The 21,480-nt window shown below is 41.0% G+C and overlaps 1 protein-coding gene across 4 annotated transcripts in view; it reads left to right on the top strand.

Moving 5' to 3' along the window:
- Positions 1–21,480, top strand: part of DOCK4 (dedicator of cytokinesis 4) — a 473,166-nt gene that overhangs the window by 219,141 nt on the left and 232,545 nt on the right. For all 4 annotated transcript variants that reach the window (XM_056117998.1, XM_056118001.1, XM_056118000.1 and 1 more), the window contains exons 6-8: positions 2,410–2,558; positions 10,843–10,927; positions 21,057–21,208. In XM_056117998.1, coding sequence (XP_055973973.1) covers positions 2,410–2,558; positions 10,843–10,927; positions 21,057–21,208 — 386 coding nt within the window. The remainder of the gene's footprint in view (positions 1–2,409; positions 2,559–10,842; positions 10,928–21,056; positions 21,209–21,480) is intronic.

Raw genomic sequence — 21,480 nt, forward strand, 5'->3', positions numbered from 1 at the left:
ATCGTGCTGATTCTAGTGGACCCCAGCACCCTCTCTAGATAAATGCTATATGGCCAAGCCTCGTATTGAACCCTCAGGCCCACATAGCTGCACTGAATATAGCAAGGAGCGGTGCTGGGCCCCTAGCAGTGCTTGGGAAGATCTCCACAAGGAAAAAAAAGTATGAAGCCATGGGTAGTAAATATAGTTAGGAAAGAAAATATTTTTATATATTATTTTGGTTGTGCCAAAATTTTTATATATTATTTCGAACAGGGATCAGGGCTTGAGATGGAAACATCCCAAATTTGTTGGTGGGAAGGTGTATTGGTCGTGGGACTGGTGTTTGAATATTAAATGTAATCAAATATTGTCAACTACCTTGTAAAATTTAAAAATATTTTAAAAAAAGAAAAAAATAAAATATTTTTAAAAGAATTATTGGCAAGTACACCCCTAATAATAACAGTATTAGCATTTGTCTGATAGTTAAATGACACTAATTCAGGGCCAGGCTTTAGTCTTAGAGCTTTAATGTAATCCTCATTATAACTTCATAAGATAGCTATTGTGATCCTTATTCTGCAGATGAGAAAATAAATACAAGGAGCTAATAAATTGTAATAGGTTTTTCAGCCAGATAAGAACAAAGTTGGCATTCATATCAAGGTACCCTGTCTCTCGAGTTTATGCTTTTGATCAGCATTTAATATTATTCTCAACACAAACATTGTCTCTAGTCCCTATGACAGTCTCCTAGGAATGTAATACTTTTCTTGTTTATTGGGTAAGAAATCTTATACTCTGAAAACCATAATTCCCCAAAGTAGAGAGAGAGTATGGGGGAAATTGTCTGCCGTAGAGGCAGGGGAAGAGTTGGTATGGGTGATGGCAGTGGGGGGAGGAGGGATACTGGGGACATTGGTGGTGGAAAATGTGCACTGGTAGAGGGATGGGTGTTTGATCATTGTAAGATTGAAACTCAAACATCAAAGCTTTGTAACTGTATCAATTAATAAAGGAAAGGAAAGGAAAGGAAAGGAAAGGAAAGGAAAGGAAAGGAAAGGAAAGGAAAGGAAAGGAAAATTTTTAAAAAAAGAAAAAAGAAAAGAAATCTTATACTCACATCCTGTGAAACTTGTCCATGCCCAATGCTGGACTTGAAGCCAGGAGTTAACCCATCTTCCTTCCACTAAGCTCTCTTGCTTGGTAAATTTCAGGTGCAGGAACTAGTCCCAGTGTGTTGCTTGAACATCACTCCCAGTGGTTCCGGGCGACCTTGTAGTTTTGGGGATGAAACCTTAAGCTCCTACGTACAACGCTTGCAGCCACAATAGCTTTCAGCTATCTCCCTCGCTGGAACAAAATAGCATTTTTAAAAGGTCTAAAAACTGACTGGAAACTAGCAGTCAAAGTTCCGTTCCTGAGGGTAGGAAAGCTTAAAGGAAGGGCTGATAGCTTAAAGGGCTCCAAAGACCTTGCCTGTGTGAGGGGTCTAGTTCAACCCCTGATACTGTAGTGCTCCTCCCTGAGCACTGCCAGCTGTAGCCCTGCTGGTTCTCAGGCACTAAGGGGGTGACCCAGGTGACCCCAGCACTGCCAGACAGCAGCACCACAGCCTTCAGCCCAAGTGCCTGAGACCCATGTAGGTTCTGGGGAGATAAACCCCCGAAAGAGCATCAACAAGTGAGTTTGACAATCTGTGTACCCAACTTCTGATAGAAAATTTAATAAAGCTTTATTAGCAGCATATGACCAGAGAGGATGTGTTGGGGGTAAGGGGCTTGCCTTACATGTGCACGGCACCTGTTCAATCCCTGGTACTTCCAGAGGGAAGCACTGAGCACCTCTGGGTTGGCTGTACACACGCACACACACACACACACACACACACACACACACACACATACACACACACGTGACTGGAAAGAGGATTTGCCATTGAGTTGATGTAAATCACATGTACTTTAGAGAAGGGTGCTGGGGGAGCAGGCAGGAGATGTCAGGGAAGGTCTCCTGATGCAGGTGGAAGTTGGGCAAACTCATGGAGGTCTGGGGAGTTTAGTCTGAGCTAAAGACAGGAGCCCTGGAGGGTACAGAGCCACAGGGCGAGTGAAGTCAGGAATCAGGCTCAGCTTTGGTGCTGGCCTGTCGCCACGACTCTGGATCACACAGTGTCTGTGCTCCAGAGCCAGAGAGTGAGATTCTGGAGCAAGAGCACAGCCTTGTGAAACTGTGAAATTGAAGAAAGTGTGCAGAGCAGGGATTGTGTCTGAGGATATGGAGGATGGTATAGTGTCACGATGTAGGAGAATCTGACAAGACCCAAGAGGGAGCAGACAAGACTCGCCCCTTCCCTTTTCTCTGTGGGCTATGCTTGCCAAGTCTGTGCAGAGACTGACCACCAGTCTCCTGTTTGCCTCTTCCTAGAGAAATGAAGGTGATCTCTTCCACCGGCTGTGGCACATCATGAACGAAATCCTGGATCTGCGGCGGCAGGTGTTGGTGGGCCATCTGACCCATGACCGGATGAAGGACGTGAAGCGCCACATTACTGCCCGCCTCGACTGGGGCAATGAGTGAGTAGCCGCTGCCTCTGAAAACACTACTGGTGTGGCGGGAGGGGAAATATCGCTGATAGACACCAGAGGGCCCTTTGCCAGGCTTTCTCTTTGGAGAGAAGCTATTCTTTAGTGCCAGCTGTCTCTGGATGGACTGAGAATCACATGCTTTTGGGTTGGAATGGATGCCATGATGCTGTTTTGCCTGTGCCCTGCGTGGTCTGAAGGTGTGGCTGTGCTCTCAGAATGTGACACGTTCCTGAGAATCACTGGGACCTCACTTCCGCTAAATCAGTCTTATCCTCACATGAACTTCAGGTCTAGTATGTGTGTTTGATTTTGTTTTGTTTTGTCTTGGGGAACTGGCACCCAGTAATGCTCACAATGCTATCTTTTTATTGGGGCTCAGTGTTCTGAGCACCCAGTATTGCTCATAATGCTATCTTTTTATTGGGTCTCAGTGTTCACTTCTAATGGTTTGCAGAGGACCAGGTGGTGCTCGGGTCAAACTGGAAGGCATTGAAAGCGTGTTCTTCAGGCCATTGGCTGGTCTCTCTAGCCCTGTATTTGTTTGTCAATGTATTCCTCTAGATAACATGATAATGGATAAACAGTGTAAGGCCTTATGTTAAAACAGTTAGTAATTGCTGTAAGGTAAGGGCAGCTATGTCGATTGAAACGATTCCGTGGTGACATGTAGATTTAGACTTTTAAGAGTGAACGTAACTTAGTGTATACATATACTTATTTTTCTTTCTGGTTTTTTTGTTTGTTTGTTTGGGGGCTGTACTCCAGTGGTACTTAGGGGCCACTCCTAACTCTATGTTCAGGGCTTACACCTAGAAGTACTTGGGCATGGGACGGGGGTGGGAAGATAATGATGTGGTGCTGGGAATCAAACCCAGGACTTGGCATGCAAATATTATACTCAGCCTTCTTTTCTTTTAATTTTGCAATTTTTATACATTTTATTTTCATAAAGTAGTTCACAATAGTTCATTACAGATAATATTCAAACACCCATCCCACCAGTGAGCATCTTCCCACCACAATAAAAGGGAAGTGTGTGAAGATTGCTGTATTTCATTCTGGGGCCATTTAAGCCCGTGTATAAGAGAACACAAGCAAATATGTTAAAACCAAACAAATGTGTGCTACTTTAGGTGTATCAGTGAGCTAGTATACTCAGCCTTCTGAGCTCTCACAATGCTTCCTATGCTCATTAATTTTCAACGGTGCCCACCTCCAAGATGCATGCACTGTCCTCCCGCTGCTCATCGATTTGCTCAAGCGGGCCCAGTAACGTCTCCATTGTGAGACTTGTTACTGTGCTTGGCATATTGAATACACCATGGGGATCTTGCCGGGCTTTGCCATGTGGGTGAGATACTCTCGGTAGCTTGCCGGGATCTCTGAGAGGGGCAGAGTAATTGAACCCGGGATGACCACATGCACAAAGCAAACGCCCTACCCGCTGTGCTATCACTCTAGCCCAATGCAATGTTACATTAATATACCTTCATATATGTTATATGCATAGTTAGTATGTACTTGAAAGTCTCAGCAGAAGTTGCACACTAGTGTGGCCTTTGATTATTTCCATGTGTTGAACTGTGAGTACATACTAACTAGCTACTTTGGAGAACTAGGTGAAAAACTATTCTTGACCAAGATGGATGTTAATATTTTCTAATTTATTTTTAGTTTTGGTGCCACATCTAGCAGTGTACAGGGGCAGCTGCAGTCAAGGGCTTGTCATTTGCTCCCATTGGTGCTTGAGGACTATGTGGTGTTGGGGATCATACCTTTGGCTCCCACGTGCATGCCAGCATGCTGAGCCATCTCCTCTGCTCTACAGAGATTTAGTTTGTTTGTATCAAGTGGGTAGGGCTTTTGCCCTGCACGTAGCTGACCAGGGTTCAATTCCTCCATCCCTCTCAGAGAGTCCGGCAAGCTACTGAGAGTATTGCGTTCAAACGGCAGAGCCTAGCAAGCTCTCTGTGGTGTATTTGATATGCCAAAAACAGTGACAAGTCTCTCAATGGACACGTTACTGGTGCCTGCTTGAGCAAATTGATGAACAATGAGAGGACAGTGCTATAGACAGTCTACAGTGGTCTCCCACTTAGTGCTTAGGGAATCTCTCTTGATAGGGACTGGGGGGTTATTTGGTGTTAATGAATCTTACTCTCCAAGTGAAAACCATGTGTCTGTTGCACTCTCTCTTAGGCCCCTCCTAGGATTGAGATTTTCATTTAAATGCATTTACATTTAAATTATGAGTACAGCATCAGTTAAGCCTCTGATCAAGGTGGATATTGAACTTGATCACTTGATCACTTGACATCCCGTTACTCATTGATTTGCTCGAGCTGGCGCCAGTAATGTCTCCATGTGTCCCTTTCGTGTGCTGGTGTAGCCCAATGGTGTCTGCTCATTCTAGGAACAAGAAGAGCCTCAAACCAATCATTCAAGGTCTTGACGAAGAAGCCTGACCATCTTGTAGGTGGGCGGCCACACGGTCTTTTGACGTCCCGTGGAATCCAGTTGGTAATGGCTCTAGTCCAGCAGTCATCTCCAAATCTCATTATGTGTCCAGTTCATCCGATTTTTGACACCTGACATTGAACTAAGGAATGTTATTATGTGGAGAAAAAATTAATACAAACCTGCTATGGTTGTGATCCTAAGCTTGTAGCGATTCAGTAAAGTTTAAAGAAGTCACAGTATCCCTCAATCCTTTATATGGTCAGATCTTTTCTGCCTTCCTCTCTCCAAATCTCCATTTTCTATTTGGATTTTCAAGGGATTTAGGTACCAGAATTTTTGAGAAGCAGACAGAAAAGAGAGGAAAAAAAAGACAGAAGATACAATGTGGATAAATTTGCTTCTTACTCTGAGAAATTCAACTTGAAACTGTCAGGGTGTTGCTCTTTTTAACCAATGGAAGTTGATTAATCAAAACCTGGTTTTAATTCCTGCCAACTCTTTTGTTTTACAAGTGAGCATGAACCTGCTAACACATTTTAAACCTCCAACGCACCCACTGTAACTCTGGGTTTTCTTCAGCATCATGTGCTGCCACCACTCATGCTTTTCCAAGTGATTGGGAAAGTTCTTATAATTGATTTATCTCTATAAAAATAAAATTAATTTCATGGGTTCAGAGAGGGCCCATGAAATTAGTTGCATACATTTGCTCTGATTTTGAGCACCAGCACCCTAGATCCTTCCAGAAGCAATCCCTGAGTGCAGAACTAGGAGTAAGCTCTGTGCACCTTTGAGTGTGGTACCCACCCCCCCTTCCAAAAAAAGAAAAAAAGAATCACTTCCTGTGAGGAATTAAAAACAAGTGTGGATAAAATGTGCCAGCCACTTCATTGTATCTTCCCATCTGAGAGATCTAAAAGGCTTTTGAAAGTTGACTTATGCTGCCTTTCTTATTTATTATCTTCCTTTTAATTTTTTGCTAAATTATATTAACTGTTCATTGTGCTGACCCAAGTGTAAGAGAATGATTTGTAAATAGGAACAGAATTAGATAAAGTTAGTTTACCAAAAATAACTTAGACCTACAGAAAAGGCAAAAAAGATGATGCTTTCTCAGTTTTAGTAGGGAAGATGAGAACAGAAGGAATGAGGACGGACATATCTAGGAAAAACACTAATTATGACTGAATCATGACTCGATTTTGACTCACATGAGTTCTAGCTTTGTACTTTGGAGAGTGATTTGTCTAATTTAGTAATTTGGTAAAACACTGATGCATGAAAATGAGCAATATATTTTATTTAGATCATCCTCAAATGCATAGCTTTTCTGAGTTTCACTCTGTTCTCTTTGAATTTTGGCCTCTTATTTAAAATTGACTTTGAGTATAGAGTGTGCATTTTCCTTAGTCCTTTAAATGGAAATTGTTTTACATCATGTTGAATAGTGCTAATTGGAAAGGGAATCCAGACAGTGTCTTCGATATGAGATTAGATCAAGTTGTCCTACAAAATAATCTGTCAGCATATAGATCTCCCGAGAAATAGATCTGTCCACATGTAGATCTCCAGAGAAATGTAAATTTAAAATATGTTCATTTTAAAATTGTGTGTCAAACTGCTGCAGAATGGTAGAGAGAAGCTCTTTGTTTAGAAGGAGGAGATTATCCTTGTTCTCTACTGGGGCCATAAAAAAAGTATTCTTCCTGGAAGCATTCTCCTTAGGCAGTTTCAACAATGCTCCATGTTCTAGTCTCCTTCCTGCTAAGATTGTCTACAAGGGGAATCAGTTGATCTTTCTGCCTGATGTCACAGAGCAGTTAAGTGACTGGGAAGATTTAAAATTTGACCCACATGTACCTTCATTGACTTCCAGTATCCTCTAAACTCTCTTTGGCTCTTCTCCCTTCTTTATTTCCCTTATTTCTTAATCATTTTATTAAGCACTGTCTCAAACAATGGGAAGTCGATTCTACAAAATCTCACACAGTAGGAGGTATATCTTGAGTTTACAAAACAAAATAGGAACCTAGAGAATTCTCTTCACATGTGGAGGACTCCAGGTAGTCAGCACAAATTCAATAACTAAGTCCTATGAGATAAAAAAAAACTTCAGGATTGGGGCTGGAGCAATAGCACAGTGGGTAGGGCATTTGCCTTGCACGCAGCCAACATGGCCGACCCAGGTTCGATTCCCAGCATCCCGTATGGTCTCCCGAGCACCGCCAGGAGTAATTCCTGAGTGCATGAGCCAGGAGTAACCCCTGAGCAACGCCAGGTGTGACCCAAAAGCAAAAAAAAAAAAAAAAGAAACTTCAGGATTATAGAATCCTGCGACCCAAGATGGTTCTGGATCCCACATCTAATGCAGAACACCTGCAGTTAGAATCCATTCTTGCCCTCTTGTTCTGCAGTGACCGGTTGCCCTTCATGTGTACTTTCTTCTTGTGCCATGTGATTGATGCTGACTGAATTTCCAGGTTCAATTTCTCCAAGAAAGACTCTCACTGACAGATCCCTTTTATCAGTCATATTTAGATGGACACTTTAGACTAGGCACTCAGAAACTACTGGCAAATCCTGGATGATTTATACTTAGGTCAAGTGCCTACCTGTGAACCAATTGGATTTAGTTTAAGAAGAGTGAGTCACTGACTACTGCTCCTGCCCCATCTCTGTCAGCAGAGGGTGTGGGTAGATGAATTTGTGGTAGAAGGAGCTGTGGGTATGTTAACTAGCCTGTGGTTACATATCTTTCCTTTTTTGCTTGATCTGTGGTTTTCAATTTCTGGTCCATGAATTGCTGCCTGTCCTCAGTTGTAATAGAAGTTGAAAAGCCCTTGTGCTGGACAGTCTTTTCTCTGCAGTGTTGACCCAGTTCCACGCAATTTCTTGCACTGAGACCTCTCTTGTGAGGAGATGGAGAGTAGAGAGCAGACCCTAGCAGAATGCTAGATGAAGTGCAGCAAGAAAGTTGTATGTGTTGACTCCAGATGCTGTAGCAAAAATACTACCATGTTATCACAGTTCTAGAGGCTGGAAGTCTATAATCAAATTACCAGGAAATTCAGTTTCTGGTGAGAACTTTCTAACTGACTTTCAGAGTTCTCAATGTGGTCTTCTATAAGGAGAGAGAGAGAGAGAGAGAGAGAGAGAGAGAGAGAGAGAGAGAGAGAGAGAGAGAGAGAGAGAAGGGAAGAGGAGGGAAGGAGAGGAGAAAATTCTCTCTTATTATTATAAAGCTATCAGATCCATTGGATTTAGGCCCTCATATGATTTTATCTTGATCCTTATTGCCTTCTTGTAGTCTTTTTCTTCAAATACAGTCCATACTGGGATTAGCATCTCAGTATAAATTTTGAGAGGATACCTTCTAGTCCATGATAGAGTTACCTAGGCTACTTTAATACAAGTCAGAGGCAGGAAGAGAATACAGAGGCTCATTTGCTTACCTTGTGTATGGCCTACCCTGATTTGATCTATGGCCCCACATGGTCCTCTGTGCACCACTGGAAGCAACCCCAAAGCATGGAACTGAAAGTATCCCTTGAGCATGAGCATTGCCTGGTATCTGGTGTGGTCTTCCTGGGGTGGGGGGTGTGGGAGGGAGGGAGAGAAAGAGAGAGACAGAGACAGAGACAGAGAGACAGAGAGAAAGACAGAGACAGAGACAGAGAAAGACAGAGAAAGTGAAAGCACTCAATAAAAATCACAGTGTTTGTTATAATTTCAACAAAAATGAAAGGAGTGTGATTCTTTTGGTTCCTTAAAGAGAAAGATTATTAAAGAAAAACAAGGAACTGTTTTAGTTACTTAAATGTCAGCTCCTACATTAAGAAGGCCTCGGTCTTCTAATCTTAAGAGCAAATATCCTTCAGGGTAGTTGGGGCAGTACCTGGCTTGAAGACTGTGCTGAATCAATAAATTTTATTTAGGGAAACTTTCACAGGGTTTTTGGTAGCACACAGCTTCAAGATGTTTAAAATTCAAAATAAAATAGCTGAGGTTCCACACTTGACATACAATTTTAATGTTGGAGAGAGTGATGATATGAAAGGGTTTGGAACAGATTAACCTTGGAGAATTAAACCTGGTATGTGGAGTGTGGTCGTTGAAAAGGTTTTGGTAAAGAGTAAAGAGATAGTGTTCTTCTTTAGGGAATTACAGAGATATTTTGAAGAGTTTGGGATGGTTGTAGATGATGAAAGAGATGAATTGGATTCTGTAGCATTGTTAGCAGTGGATGAAGTGGGTGCCTTGCAGAGAACTGTATCACAAATATTGCTGGAGAGGAACTGGCAGGATTCTATTCATTTTCCACTGTCCGTGATAAAACATCACCTACTCGGTTATTTTAAGGTGGATTTCACATTTCTACTTCTCAACATGGCCCGGAGCCTGAGAATATGTCTCACTTTAACCACAATGAAACCTGACATAAGAGATTAGCTGTTTTGACACCCTACAACTATATTTCCACAGAGTCTTTCCCATGTCTTAACTTACTTTACTGCCTTCCCACCTTTCTTAATCCTGCCTTCTCTCCAACCATATGACTGCATCCAGATTCCACCGTAAATGAATGAAAACCTTGTACATGTTGCAAGAGTTTCATACAAATAACATGTTAGCTTCAGACATGAATAGGAATTTGTGGGCCAGGTAAAATCTTTAAGAGCAAGTTTTCATTTCCCCATGTCTACTTCTGATTTCCATCCCAGTCCAATGTGGATAGATCTCTTTTGTGATCTAAAGGATCCCAAAGGAATTGCTCCAAATTGAACATGTGTGCTGAAAGTGGGCAAATGATCAAACTTCATGGCCTCTCAGTATCTGTATTGCAAAAAATAATGCCTAAAAGGAGAGAGAGAGAAGAAAAGTATGGGTAGGATGGGGTGTGTGTAGGGGGTTGCAGGAGGAAGAAAGGAGGCATTGATTGGTGACAGGAAATGTACAGTGGTGGAGGGATGGGTGTTGGAACATTGTATGACTTAAAATCACTAAAACTGGGGCCAGAACAATAGTACACCAGATAGGGTGTTTGCCTTGCACGCAACTGACCAGGGTTCAATTCCCGGCATCCTATATGGTCCCCCAAGCACCACCAGGAGTAATTCCTGAATGTAGATCCAGTGGTAAGACCTGAGCATCGCTGGGTGTGACCCAAAAAAATAAAAAAAAAAAAAGAAAGGAAAACCATGAAAGCTTTGTAACTGTATCTCATGGTGACATGGTGATTCAATTAAAAAAATAATTAAGAAAAATAAATATAGCACTGTAGCACTGTCCTGTTGTTCATCAATTTGCTCAAGCGGGCACCAATAGCATCTCACAACAAATTGTGAGATTTGTTACTGTTTTTGGCATAGCGAATACGTCACAGATAGCTTACCAGGCTTTGCCGTGCAGGCGCAATACTCTTGATAGCTTGCTGGGCTCTCTAAGAGGGGCGAAAGAAACATAAATAAATAAATAAATGATCCCAAAGGTTCTCCCCATAAAGAAACAAGCTCCCTTCGCCCCACCTCTGGTAGAAACACTCCCTGAGAACTAACATGTTAATCTGCTCCATCTTAATTCATTTTGTCTGTCATTTATATTTTTAATTTGTCAACATATGTCCAGTGTCCAGCCTGGTTCCTTTGGCTGCTCTAACTGCAACAACAAATCATATAAGATCTTAAAATATGGGTGAGAGAAGTGGAGGCAGGTGAAGGCCAGGAAATGGTTTGTCTAATTTCAAGGTATTTCTTTAAAAATGGCTCATATATTCCATTGAGATGACTTTTCTTCTTACATTTTTGTATTCTAGACAACTGGGTCTTGACCTGGTCCCTAGGAAAGAGTATGCCATGGTGGATCCAGAGGACATCAGCATTACTGAGCTCTACCGATTGGTAAGTATAGGACAACGTGACTCACTGATAATTCTGTGGTTGCCATGGCATTCTTCAGATGCGCTTGATTTTGTCAGAACAGACCGTTCTGACAAACGAGAACTGAGAGCTAAGGTGTCCATGCCCTGAGCACAGAATTGAGATTCTTTTCCTGGGTCAGACATAATGTTCTCTACTCAACCTCCCATTTTCAAAGTTAATGTAAATAAGGAACTTATTGCAAAGGGTTTTTTAAATTTTGAAGATATAAATAATTTTGATAGTCTAGTGCAATGTATATAGATCATGCTGAATTACGTCTTTTGTGTTTTAGGGCAGTGATGCAATTAACAGTACCCACTCATTGCTCATTAGCATATTAGCTCTGCTTCTTCCCTACTCCCCCACCGTACAACTATATGCATAAACATAAATTATCTTCTCTTTGATTGGAACGGATGGTCTTTCCTCCATCTTTCTCAGACCCTCCATTACATTTCCAAACCAGAAACTCTGTTAATAAGGCTGAATTATTTGGTATTTGTATAATTTATGGTATCGTCTTCAATCTGATTCAGTCTAACTTACTTAGACCTAGATTTCCCATCCTGGTATAACTTGCCTGTAATCTTTGATTATTAAATCACTGTATCGCTGTATCACTGTCATCCTGTTGTTCATCAATTTGCTCGAGCGGGTGCCAGTAACATCTCCATTCGTCCCAGCCCTGAGATTTTAGCAGCCTCTCCTTATTCGTCCTTCCCAATGGTGCCATATTGGAGGCTCTTTCAGGGTAAGGGGAATGAGACTCATTATTGTTACTATTTTTAGCATACCAAATACACCATAGGGAGCTTGCCAGGCTCTGCTATGTGGGCGGGATACTCTCGGTAGCTTTCCGGGCTCTCTGAGAGGGACAGAGAACATCAGTGGGCTAGGTTATAAGAGGTCGGTTCTGGGAGCTTTGTTTTATAGTCTCTGGATCATGGCCATTGAAGGGATTAGATGGCACTGGAGCAGTCTGGGGAGGGCAGTTTATGGGTGTGACAACCAAGCTACTGGAAAATGGGGGAGTTAGATGGAGGAGGCCCAGTCCCGATCCAAGCCAACTTGGAGATCTCAGCCCCGGGTCAGCACACCTAGGTTCCTTTGCCGGTTCCTTCATGCATGAGGCTTGTCCAAGCTTGTGGAGAATGGCCTTGAGCATGGCTGTGGCTGGGTTCTGGAGGTTTTCAGCTGCTGGGGTTCTCCTTGGGTCAGGGAGGGAAACTCAACCCACTCCACTCTGAGGGGCCCTCGGTAAAGACAGCCTGGTATGGGAGCAGGAGATTCTACATCGCAGATTATTAAATACTTGTATAAAATGTGCCCAATTTCTTTATTTTTTTTTTTACTTTTTAGAATATTTTATATTTTATTTTCATAAAGCATGGTAGATACTGGCAAGCTCCCCGTGGCATATTCAATATGCCAAAAACAGTAACAATAACAAGTCTCATTCCCCTGACCCTGAAAGAGCCTCCAATATGGCAGCGTTGGGAAAGATGAGTAAGGAGAGGCTGCTAAAATCTCAGGGCTGGGACGAATGGAGACATTGCTGGTGCCAGCTCAGGCAAACCGATGAACAATGGGATGACAGTGATTTTCATAAAGTTGTTCACAATAATTCTTTACATTCAACATTTCAACACCAATCCCACTACCACTACACCTTCCCACCACCATTATTTCAAATTTTCCCTCTACTACCGAAGCCTGCCCCCTAGGCAGATGCTAAATAATTTATTTTGTATTGTTTGCTATGAATAATATGAGATGTGTGGCCACAAAAGCGGCGAGTGCTCCTGGAATTATAAGATTTTTTAAAAATATTTGTGGCATTCTGCTCTCTTCTGAGATTCATTTGTGAGTCTCTGAATCATGTGCTTAAATGATGCCCAGAGGCACTTCTTGGGCTTGATTGCCAGGAAACCGGAAGGGCAGGGAGATGGGGACAGGCCACCCATCCCTGACTCCTTGAAGCCTGGAGTTTTCATTTGCTGGTTTCCTGCATACCTGAGTATTTTAGGAGATTCATTCTCATGCCTGGGGGTTTCAAGATGAACCTGTGAAGGTCTGCCTTGACCGTTGAGGCAATTAGTTTCTAGAGGTTTGTGACTGCTGTGGTTCATTTGGGACAGGTAGAGGGGCATACCTGGCCCCCTCCAAGGTGCCCCAGTGAAATCAGCTGGGTGCGGAGTGGGGGGGGGGGCATCTCTGCAGTATACTGCTCTCTTTTGAGACTCATTCGTGAGTATCTGAGTCATGGCTGTTTAAAAAATGCACTTAAATAGCCTGATTTTGATCTCTTTCAAGATTTATTTATGGATCTCTGAAGCAAGGCTGATAAACAAGGTTGTATAGCTGATCCAGAGTTGGTTTGTGGGCATGATTCCCACATACCTAACTTTTGGCTGTTTAATTTCTCTGGAAACTTAGTCCCAAGTTGTTGAGTTCTGGCCAGAGGCGCAGCGTGCCCAATTTCTTTAACCAAATCCTCAAATCAGAGAATGTGTTTGAATTGACTTCCAAAAGTCATTATTTCAGACTTAACATTACTTTTTTGGAGTTACTTTGCTTGTTAATACTGTGTCCTATCTCCTTTTTTTTTTTTAAGTCTGTCTCTTTTTTGTATACCATTCCAAATTTACAGTATTTGTCATAAAATAATGGGATTAATTTTCTTTTCTCTTCCCTTTTCCTTCTTACTGCAATGAGGGGATCACACTTATTTTCATTTCTTACATGCTTTAATTGTACTTACACTTATTTTAGATCAGTGGTCTCGAAATGGCATACTTTTTTTTTTGGTGGGAACAACACCCACCAAAAATCTATGGATAAGGTAAAAAAGTCCTGAGGAAGAATATTGGAGAGTTCATCAGGGAATTTATGTCTTCATTGATAAGTCAGTTCTTAATAACTATTTCAGTTTTTTTTTCTTAGTCATTGATATGTTCATTGTCTATACCTTATTACATCATTTGGCATAAACACTTCAGTGAATCTTATTTATTTTTTATTGAAGTTTTTTTTATGTGAGAGTACTGCTATTTATTCAGCCACTGATTAGCTGATTGAATTGTGCATGAACTCCACCTTATTTTTTTTTCATTTTTTATAATTTTATTTATTGAATCACCGTGAGAGCAGTTACAAAACTTTCAGGTCTAAGTCTCGGTCATACAATGAAACACCCATACCTTCACCAGTGCCCATTATCCACCCCCAACAATCCCAGTATATCCCCATCCCACACCCTCCCCCTACCTGTGGGGCAGATGATTTCCACATTACTCTCTCTCTGCTTTGATCACATTCAATATTTTGACACCAGACCCACCATTATTATTTGAGATTTTACCCCAACACTCAGATTGCTGAAAAGTAGACAATTGGTTTTCTATTGCTGGTTATGAATAACATATGATGTCACGTGGCTCCAGTAGTGGCCGTGAGATTTTGAAATTTTAATATTTAAATCTGGAGAGATTTCTGCCAAAACCTGCTGAGTTCCAAGATTTGCTCCTGAGTCTCTGGGATAATGGCCGTTAAGCAGCTTGATCAGGAGCAAGAAAAGCCATTCATGGGCGATGAATTGGGGTCTCGTTGGGGTAGGGAGGACAGGACCAGCTCCACCCCCATCCCGTGAGGCCCAAAATGTCGTCACTGCGGGCCCAAGCCTGACTGTCCAATGGCCACTGGAGGATGGTGGCCACCGAGCCACCAAGGGGGAGCAGGCAGAGGGACAGCACCCTTTACCCCCTGGGGTAGCCTGGGGACAGTAACCTACTGTGGGGACTAGACACATTTATGCCAAAAGCCACTGGGTTTCAAGATTTGTTTCTGAGTCTCTGGGATCATGGTCATTAAGCAGCTTGATTAGGAGCCAGAGAGGCCGTTCATGGGCGATGACTTGGAGTCTCTTTGGGGTGGGGAAGACAGGACCGGCTCCACCCCCATCCTGTGAGGCCGAAAATGTCTCGTCACTGCAGGCCCAAACCTGACTGGCCTCTGGAGAATGACGCCCACTGTATTCAAGTTTTTTTGAGAGTGGTATTTTGTGATGCACCCTCTCCTTTCTGGCAACTTTATTAAGTGGATTAATGATTTCATAGCAAGAACATTGTTATAGATTAGAAAAAGCCAGGAAAGGAAGACAAAACAAAATAGCATGACCAGTTAAAGTCATCACTGTGTCTTAGCTTTTATAACAGATCAAATCTGTTTTAATGTGTCAGTCACATCCACTAATGTGACATCTGTACTGTGTGTTTTGCTCATTGAATATCATATTTTGTCTCACTTTAAAAAAACATGTTTCATTTTGAAGTTTCTTTTTAGTATGTGCTTTGTTTTATATTTCCTCTATTATGCTCAATAATCATGCATAATAGTATTCAGCAGAGATTATTTCTGAGCTTATTGTAGTATAATGAAAAGGTCAGGCATGTGTATCCAAACAACTTGATTTCAGTTCCATTTCTTTGAATTTTGTCAAGATCAGCTCTGTGATCTTGAATTTATTGCTTAATCCTGTAGAACCTCAATTTCTTTATTGCTTAATCCTGCAGAACCTCAATTTCAATTTCTTCATCATGAAAATGTGTAAGAAATCCTTACTATGTTATGGAGACCCACTAGGAATTTCATATTAAAATGTTTCCCTCACAACTCTCCGCAGAACAGCTGAACATTCAGTCCACTTTCATTGTTTTCTCATCTGTATTCCATTGTTATTGGAGGAAAGTTGAGAAATAATGGATACCTTATACGCTTATTTTAAGATTAGATTTGAATATACTTAATGAAATAAGTATAAAATTAAAGCTTAGATGTGATAGAAAGTTCTTTTTTTCTTTCAACATACAAGTTGAGAGGCAGGGCGTGCTGGCCTTGTTTATAGTTTTATGGTGTCAAAAGTGATATAGGCACCTAGGTTTACTGCTGTGGAGGGCATGTCTCCCATTGTCAAGAATAATTCAAAGAAGGGTGCAGCTGCAAGAGTTCTCACTGTTAGGTTTCTCCAGGGGTAGATATGTAGGGAAAAGATTCCTCTTAGTGTATTCGATTGCATAAATGTGTCTTCTGAAAATTTCGCACAACACTGCAGTTACGTCTCATTGGCCAGAGCATAGAGACATTTTGTATTTATCTGGGGCTGTCAAATATTTAAAAAGCAACTAACTATACTTCACAGAGATACATTTTATTTTGCCTAGTTTGATTTTTTATGCATGCATTTTATTGCTGTTCGTTTTACTTAACGTCATATTTGTGATGGCAAATGGATTTCATCTCTCTCAACATTTCAATTTGTGGTGTTGCCAGGAGTTTCTGGAGTCTCATCTGGGGGGCAATTGAGTAGCAGTGACGACTATTGGAAAGAGGTCCTAATATTTTACCTCAAATTTTGAAGTCTTTATTTTAAGGGAAAGGAAAACAAGACATTATGACTTGACTTGAAAATTTAATTTCTCCTCAATAGTGGTTGCATTTTACTGTTTCTGAGGCAAAGACAATAGCCCAAGAAAAACACCAAATGATTATAAGCTTCCGAAGGACTTGTTTTCTTTTAGGCAATTTCAAATTCTTGTTTATGTCTGACCTAGCAATAATCAGGTTTTCTGTAGTTCTGTTTTTTTTTTCTCTCTGTGCAACTGAAAAGTGGCTAACTCTACTTACTCCATCAGTGGGAGCTCAGGGAGGAGGGGAAGCACCACCATAAATAGCTCCTTGTTGTTTTGATGATTTATTGCTTGCTTATAGGTTAAAGTAAAATGCCCCAGCAGAAAATATTTGCATAATTGTTGTTGCTCCTGTGCTTTCACTCTGTATCTGCTTTGTGTCACAATTGATACACGGGTGTTTACATCTTACTGCATTCATTCCATGTCATTAGATAAAAGAAATGTCCTGCTTTAGTCTTTTGATAGCATCCCCCCGCCCCCCAGCAGATCTTTTTCACCTAATTATGTTCATCTGGGCAGGAAAAAGTGCTAAACCTCACTGTGTTAGCATATGTCCACTTGGAACTTCTGGTTTAATGCCAGAGTCCAGATTTCAGTTCATCTATAAATAAAGGGCACCTCATTAGTTAGGTCCTTGGGTTTTTATTTATTTATTTTCATTTTGAGTCACACACAGCAATGCACAAGGTTTACTCCTGTCTCTGCACTCAGGAATTACTCTTGGCAGTGCTCAGGGGACCACATGGGTTGCTGGGAATTGAACCTGGGTCGGCCACGTGCAAGGCAAACACCCTAACCACTGTGCTATTGCTCCAGCCTCAGGGTCCTCAAATTATTTATGCATGCTGAAGATCTTTTTAGGAACCTGGCATAGTTTTCTAAGACCCCCTTAGCTGCTGGTTTTGTGACTTTTAGTGACTGGAATAGTTATATTAATTGTGGTAGCCAGTAGTTCTCAAGGAGAGGCAATCTCATCCCCACAGGATACCTGACAATGACTGAAGATTCTTGGCTATCACAATTGGGGCTGATGATGTGTGTATTGGGTGGGAAGTGGGTAGCTCAGGAGCTCTGGGGACCTGGGACCAGGAGATATGCTACAGGTATTTGACTAGAAAAAAAACTGGTAAACCCCCTACAAAGCCCAGGACAGCTTCCACCAGAGAAAACTGTTCAGCACAAATTCACTGTGCTGAGGTTAAAAACCCTGGTGTATGCGATTCATCTGATAATTTGTATGAAGATTTAAAAATTCCCATCATTAGATAAATCCTTGGAATAAAACTACAAAGGTGTAGTTAAAATTAGCGGCAGATGCCTTTGCAAGTAGAAATTATTTCAGAAATGAATTTTCTGGGTTTTCACCATCACATTATAGCTTTTGAAGTGTGGGCATGCTTTTTAAATTTTGTTGTGGTAGTATTTTCATAGAAATAGATTTGCAATATCTGAATGTATTGAGTGACCAAGAGATAAACAAGTACTTATAAGCCACTTACATCCAAATCCATCCCTAGAAAGCCCTTTCAACCCTTGAAAAATAGTGAATGAGGGAAGAGGAAAAGATTTTCATGCTAAAAAGCTCCACAAAGGCTGATTCTTTCCATGTTACTTGTGACATGTGCAAGTTTTGAAGTGCCTATCACATGTACAAAGGGGTAGTCAGCTAGACTAATTACTAGCATGCATACAGTGGCCAGGGTTTCACAGCAGTAATTATACCAAAGTAGCAACAATCCATTTTCAGTGGCCTGTGATAGGTATCTCTCTGTATATATGATCTCAATCAGTGATTCCCACCCTCATTGCACTTTAAAGCCACCCAGGGAGCTTTTAAAACGACCACTCTCAGGGCCCCCAGTCTCTCAAAATTTTAATTTAATTGTTCTGGAGTAGGACCTAGGCATAAGTATTTTTTAAAAGCTCTCTTGATGATTCTAAAACGCAGCCAAGGTTGAGAGCTACTGATCTAGATATATTGAATTCTTTGCATGAGTAAGAGCTATTACCATCCCCCCTCCCCCTGTAGTTTGTAGTGAATAACATGATCTATGTTGGGAGCTTTGAAGTAAAGATCAACACACTTCTTTGAGGACCATTCCTTTAATAAGGTTTTTGTTTTCTACCTCCAACTCTGACATTTAGTAGTTAGTAATTTCATGATGGGAGTTTATGCTACTACCCTGAACTCCTGAAATCTTATCTAAATTAGTAAGTAAATAAGCAGTGTGGGGGGTGGTGGGGAGGGAACCTTCATTTTGAGTTGAAGAAGTAGTTTTTGTTTATTTGGCTTGATTTTTGGTTTGAGGCAATACCTGATAGTGCTCAGATTTCTGGTGCTTTGGGGTAAGATGTGAGTGATCTCAGTGTACCATATGTGGTACCAGAGATGGAACCCAGGTTGGCCGCATGCAAGGCAAGTTCCCTACCTCTGCCCAGCCCCAAATAGCATAGTTTTTTGAGAGTACGATTGTTCTTTTTCTTAGGCAAAATAAATTTTTAAGCACAGAGTAAATTTTATAGGCTACAGAAAAGGCAATTATGTATTTTGTTATTTGTTTTTAATAATGAGAGTATTTGTAGGGTGCTTTCTAGAATTGTGGCCAATACATGTTACAATTCTGAGCTCTATTTTAAAAACTTTTTCCACTTTTACAGTCTGGGGTACTTGTTGAAAGTATGATAATTACAGATAAATTTGTCTAGTTCTATTTTGTCTTTTTGGGTGAGTTTATAAGAAAAGGGAAAAAAAAGTAATTTTGGTAATTATGTACTGTTCATTTACAGTGACAAATTTAGATGACATTTTGGTCCCTCAGTAGTTATTGAACCATACTTCAAAGCATGAAAAGAGGACTCATGAAAAAAATGGGGTTAGTAAAGTCAGTAACTCCAGTTCTATGGAGTTCAAGTCCCCTAATTATTTCCTTTTTAATTGTCAAGTGATCCAAAAGAAGTGGTCTCATTAGTGGTTTGTGTTATGAAAGCGACGCTTCTCCACATTTTCAGTGCCTATTGTATTAAGCCATTGGCCTTTGCCATTTTTCTCTGTGCTCCTATCATGAATCAGTCCTTCTCAAAGTGTGACCAGAGCTAGACTGTGAACTGCTTTGTCCAAGTACCAGTATGGAAAATAGATGTTTAGAAGGCTTTATAACATATGAGTTTACTAGACATGTTTACCGTATATTTTACCAAAAAATATATTTTATTTGATGGATTGATGACAAAGACCCTGTTGCTTTGCTGCAAGCAGTATAGAATCACTATCTAAGATAGCTCAGAATTCTCTTTTCCTCTTTACTTCTTTGTTCAAGTGTCACTTTCCAATGAAGGCTTCTCTGACTGTTCAGAAACAAGTCCAATCTCCCAGCATCCATGTGCATGATAATCTGGTACTTACACTCCATATATACAATTGCAGTTTCCTATTTATGTATGTGGCGACATACTTTGTTGTTGTTGCTATTTTTGTTTCTTTTTAAATTTTCATTTTTAAGGTAGTTCGCAATGTTTGGTTACATCTTATATTCAAACACCAATCCCACCACTATTACACCTTCCCACCACCACATTTAGGATGTTTCCATCGCAAGCCCTGATACCAGTGACAGACTTGTTGAGTCTCTCCCCCTACTTATCTTACATAAGCTCCATTAAAATAGGAGTTACTTTTGTTTTCACTAGTCTTTGCATTCTCAGTACTTGACACATAGTAGGTGCATAGCATATACTGTTGAATGAAAGATACTCCCCACGTTCTTCTTACCATTGGATTCTGGGTACTTCCTTTCCTTCCTCGGACTTGTGGCAACACTCACTTCTGGTTTTGCCTCCCGAGTGTGGCTATCCTGCTGTTATTGAGGATGTAAATGAGAAAAAGACACACAATGCGATTCGTACCTCACTTGTTGTCCTCAGTCTCCCTGCGTGCAGCCCCACAGGAGGTTAAAAACATTAAGCTAGTGATTAAATATCATTTGCTACAGCCTGTCTCAGAAAGCTACCACAATTTTCCAATTTATGTACTTTGAAAGAACTTTTAATTATGAGAACTGCAGAGTCATAGCTGCATTGTTCAGCTACCATCAGTGAAATGATGGTTAGCTATAATTTAGTCTGATTTTTTTTTTTGAAAAAGATGACTAATAATCTGCTCTCACACTGGGAGTTGATAAGGCAGCAGTAGAATTCTTTGAACTTCATGCCGCCTGAATCTACTGAGTGAATTGATATTATTTTAACAGGATGGATTAAATAATGAAATATTCGTTATTATTGCTCTTATGGACTGGGAGTTGCATTTATGGTGCTGGGGGTCAGACTTCTAGTGTCAACTATTACACTTAGCAAGGTAGGTCGTTCAGAGCCTCCCATATGTCAGACATGTTTTCTACCACTTAGTAACATCCCCAGGCCTATTGAAAAGCAGATTCTTTAGGCAAGGTTTCATGATGACCTTCTATTAGAAATTGCAATGCAGTTTGGAATATAACATCCACTGGATACTAAAATGCAGGTCCCTCCCCAGATTATAGCGCAGGCCATTGCATACCATAGCTAACTTGATTGCCAAGTTCCATTGTTTTTTTTTTTTTAGTTGATTCTGATTGTGCTTTTTTTGGGGGGAAATCATTCAGATGGAGCACCGACATCGGAAGAAAGATACCCCAGTGCAGGCCAGCAGTCACCACCTCTTTGTGCAGATGAAGAGCCTCATGTGCTCCAACCTGGGAGAGGAGCTCGAAGTCATCTTCTCGCTCTTTGACAGTAAAGAGAATCGACCGATCAGGTAACTGTCAATGGAGGTATGACATCCATTTCTCTGTTGGAATGATGAGCAGATAAATATAATTGACAAACTTTTGAATGTAGGAAACTGCATATTTTTTTCTTCTCTCTCTCATTTTCATTTTTTTCATCTTAGAATACTGTGGATTTCTAAGCTGCCTCCTCTCTTGAGATTTCCATGAATTGTAAATGAGGTGATACATGAAGCAAATTTTTTTTTGGTTTGAGACCACACCCAGCGGTACTCAGAGCTTACCCCTGGCTCTGCACTCA

This window comes from Sorex fumeus, unplaced genomic scaffold, assembly GCF_029834395.1.
Source record: "Sorex fumeus unplaced genomic scaffold, SorFum_2.1 ptg000037l, whole genome shotgun sequence".
NCBI lineage: Eukaryota > Metazoa > Chordata > Mammalia > Eulipotyphla > Soricidae > Sorex > Sorex fumeus.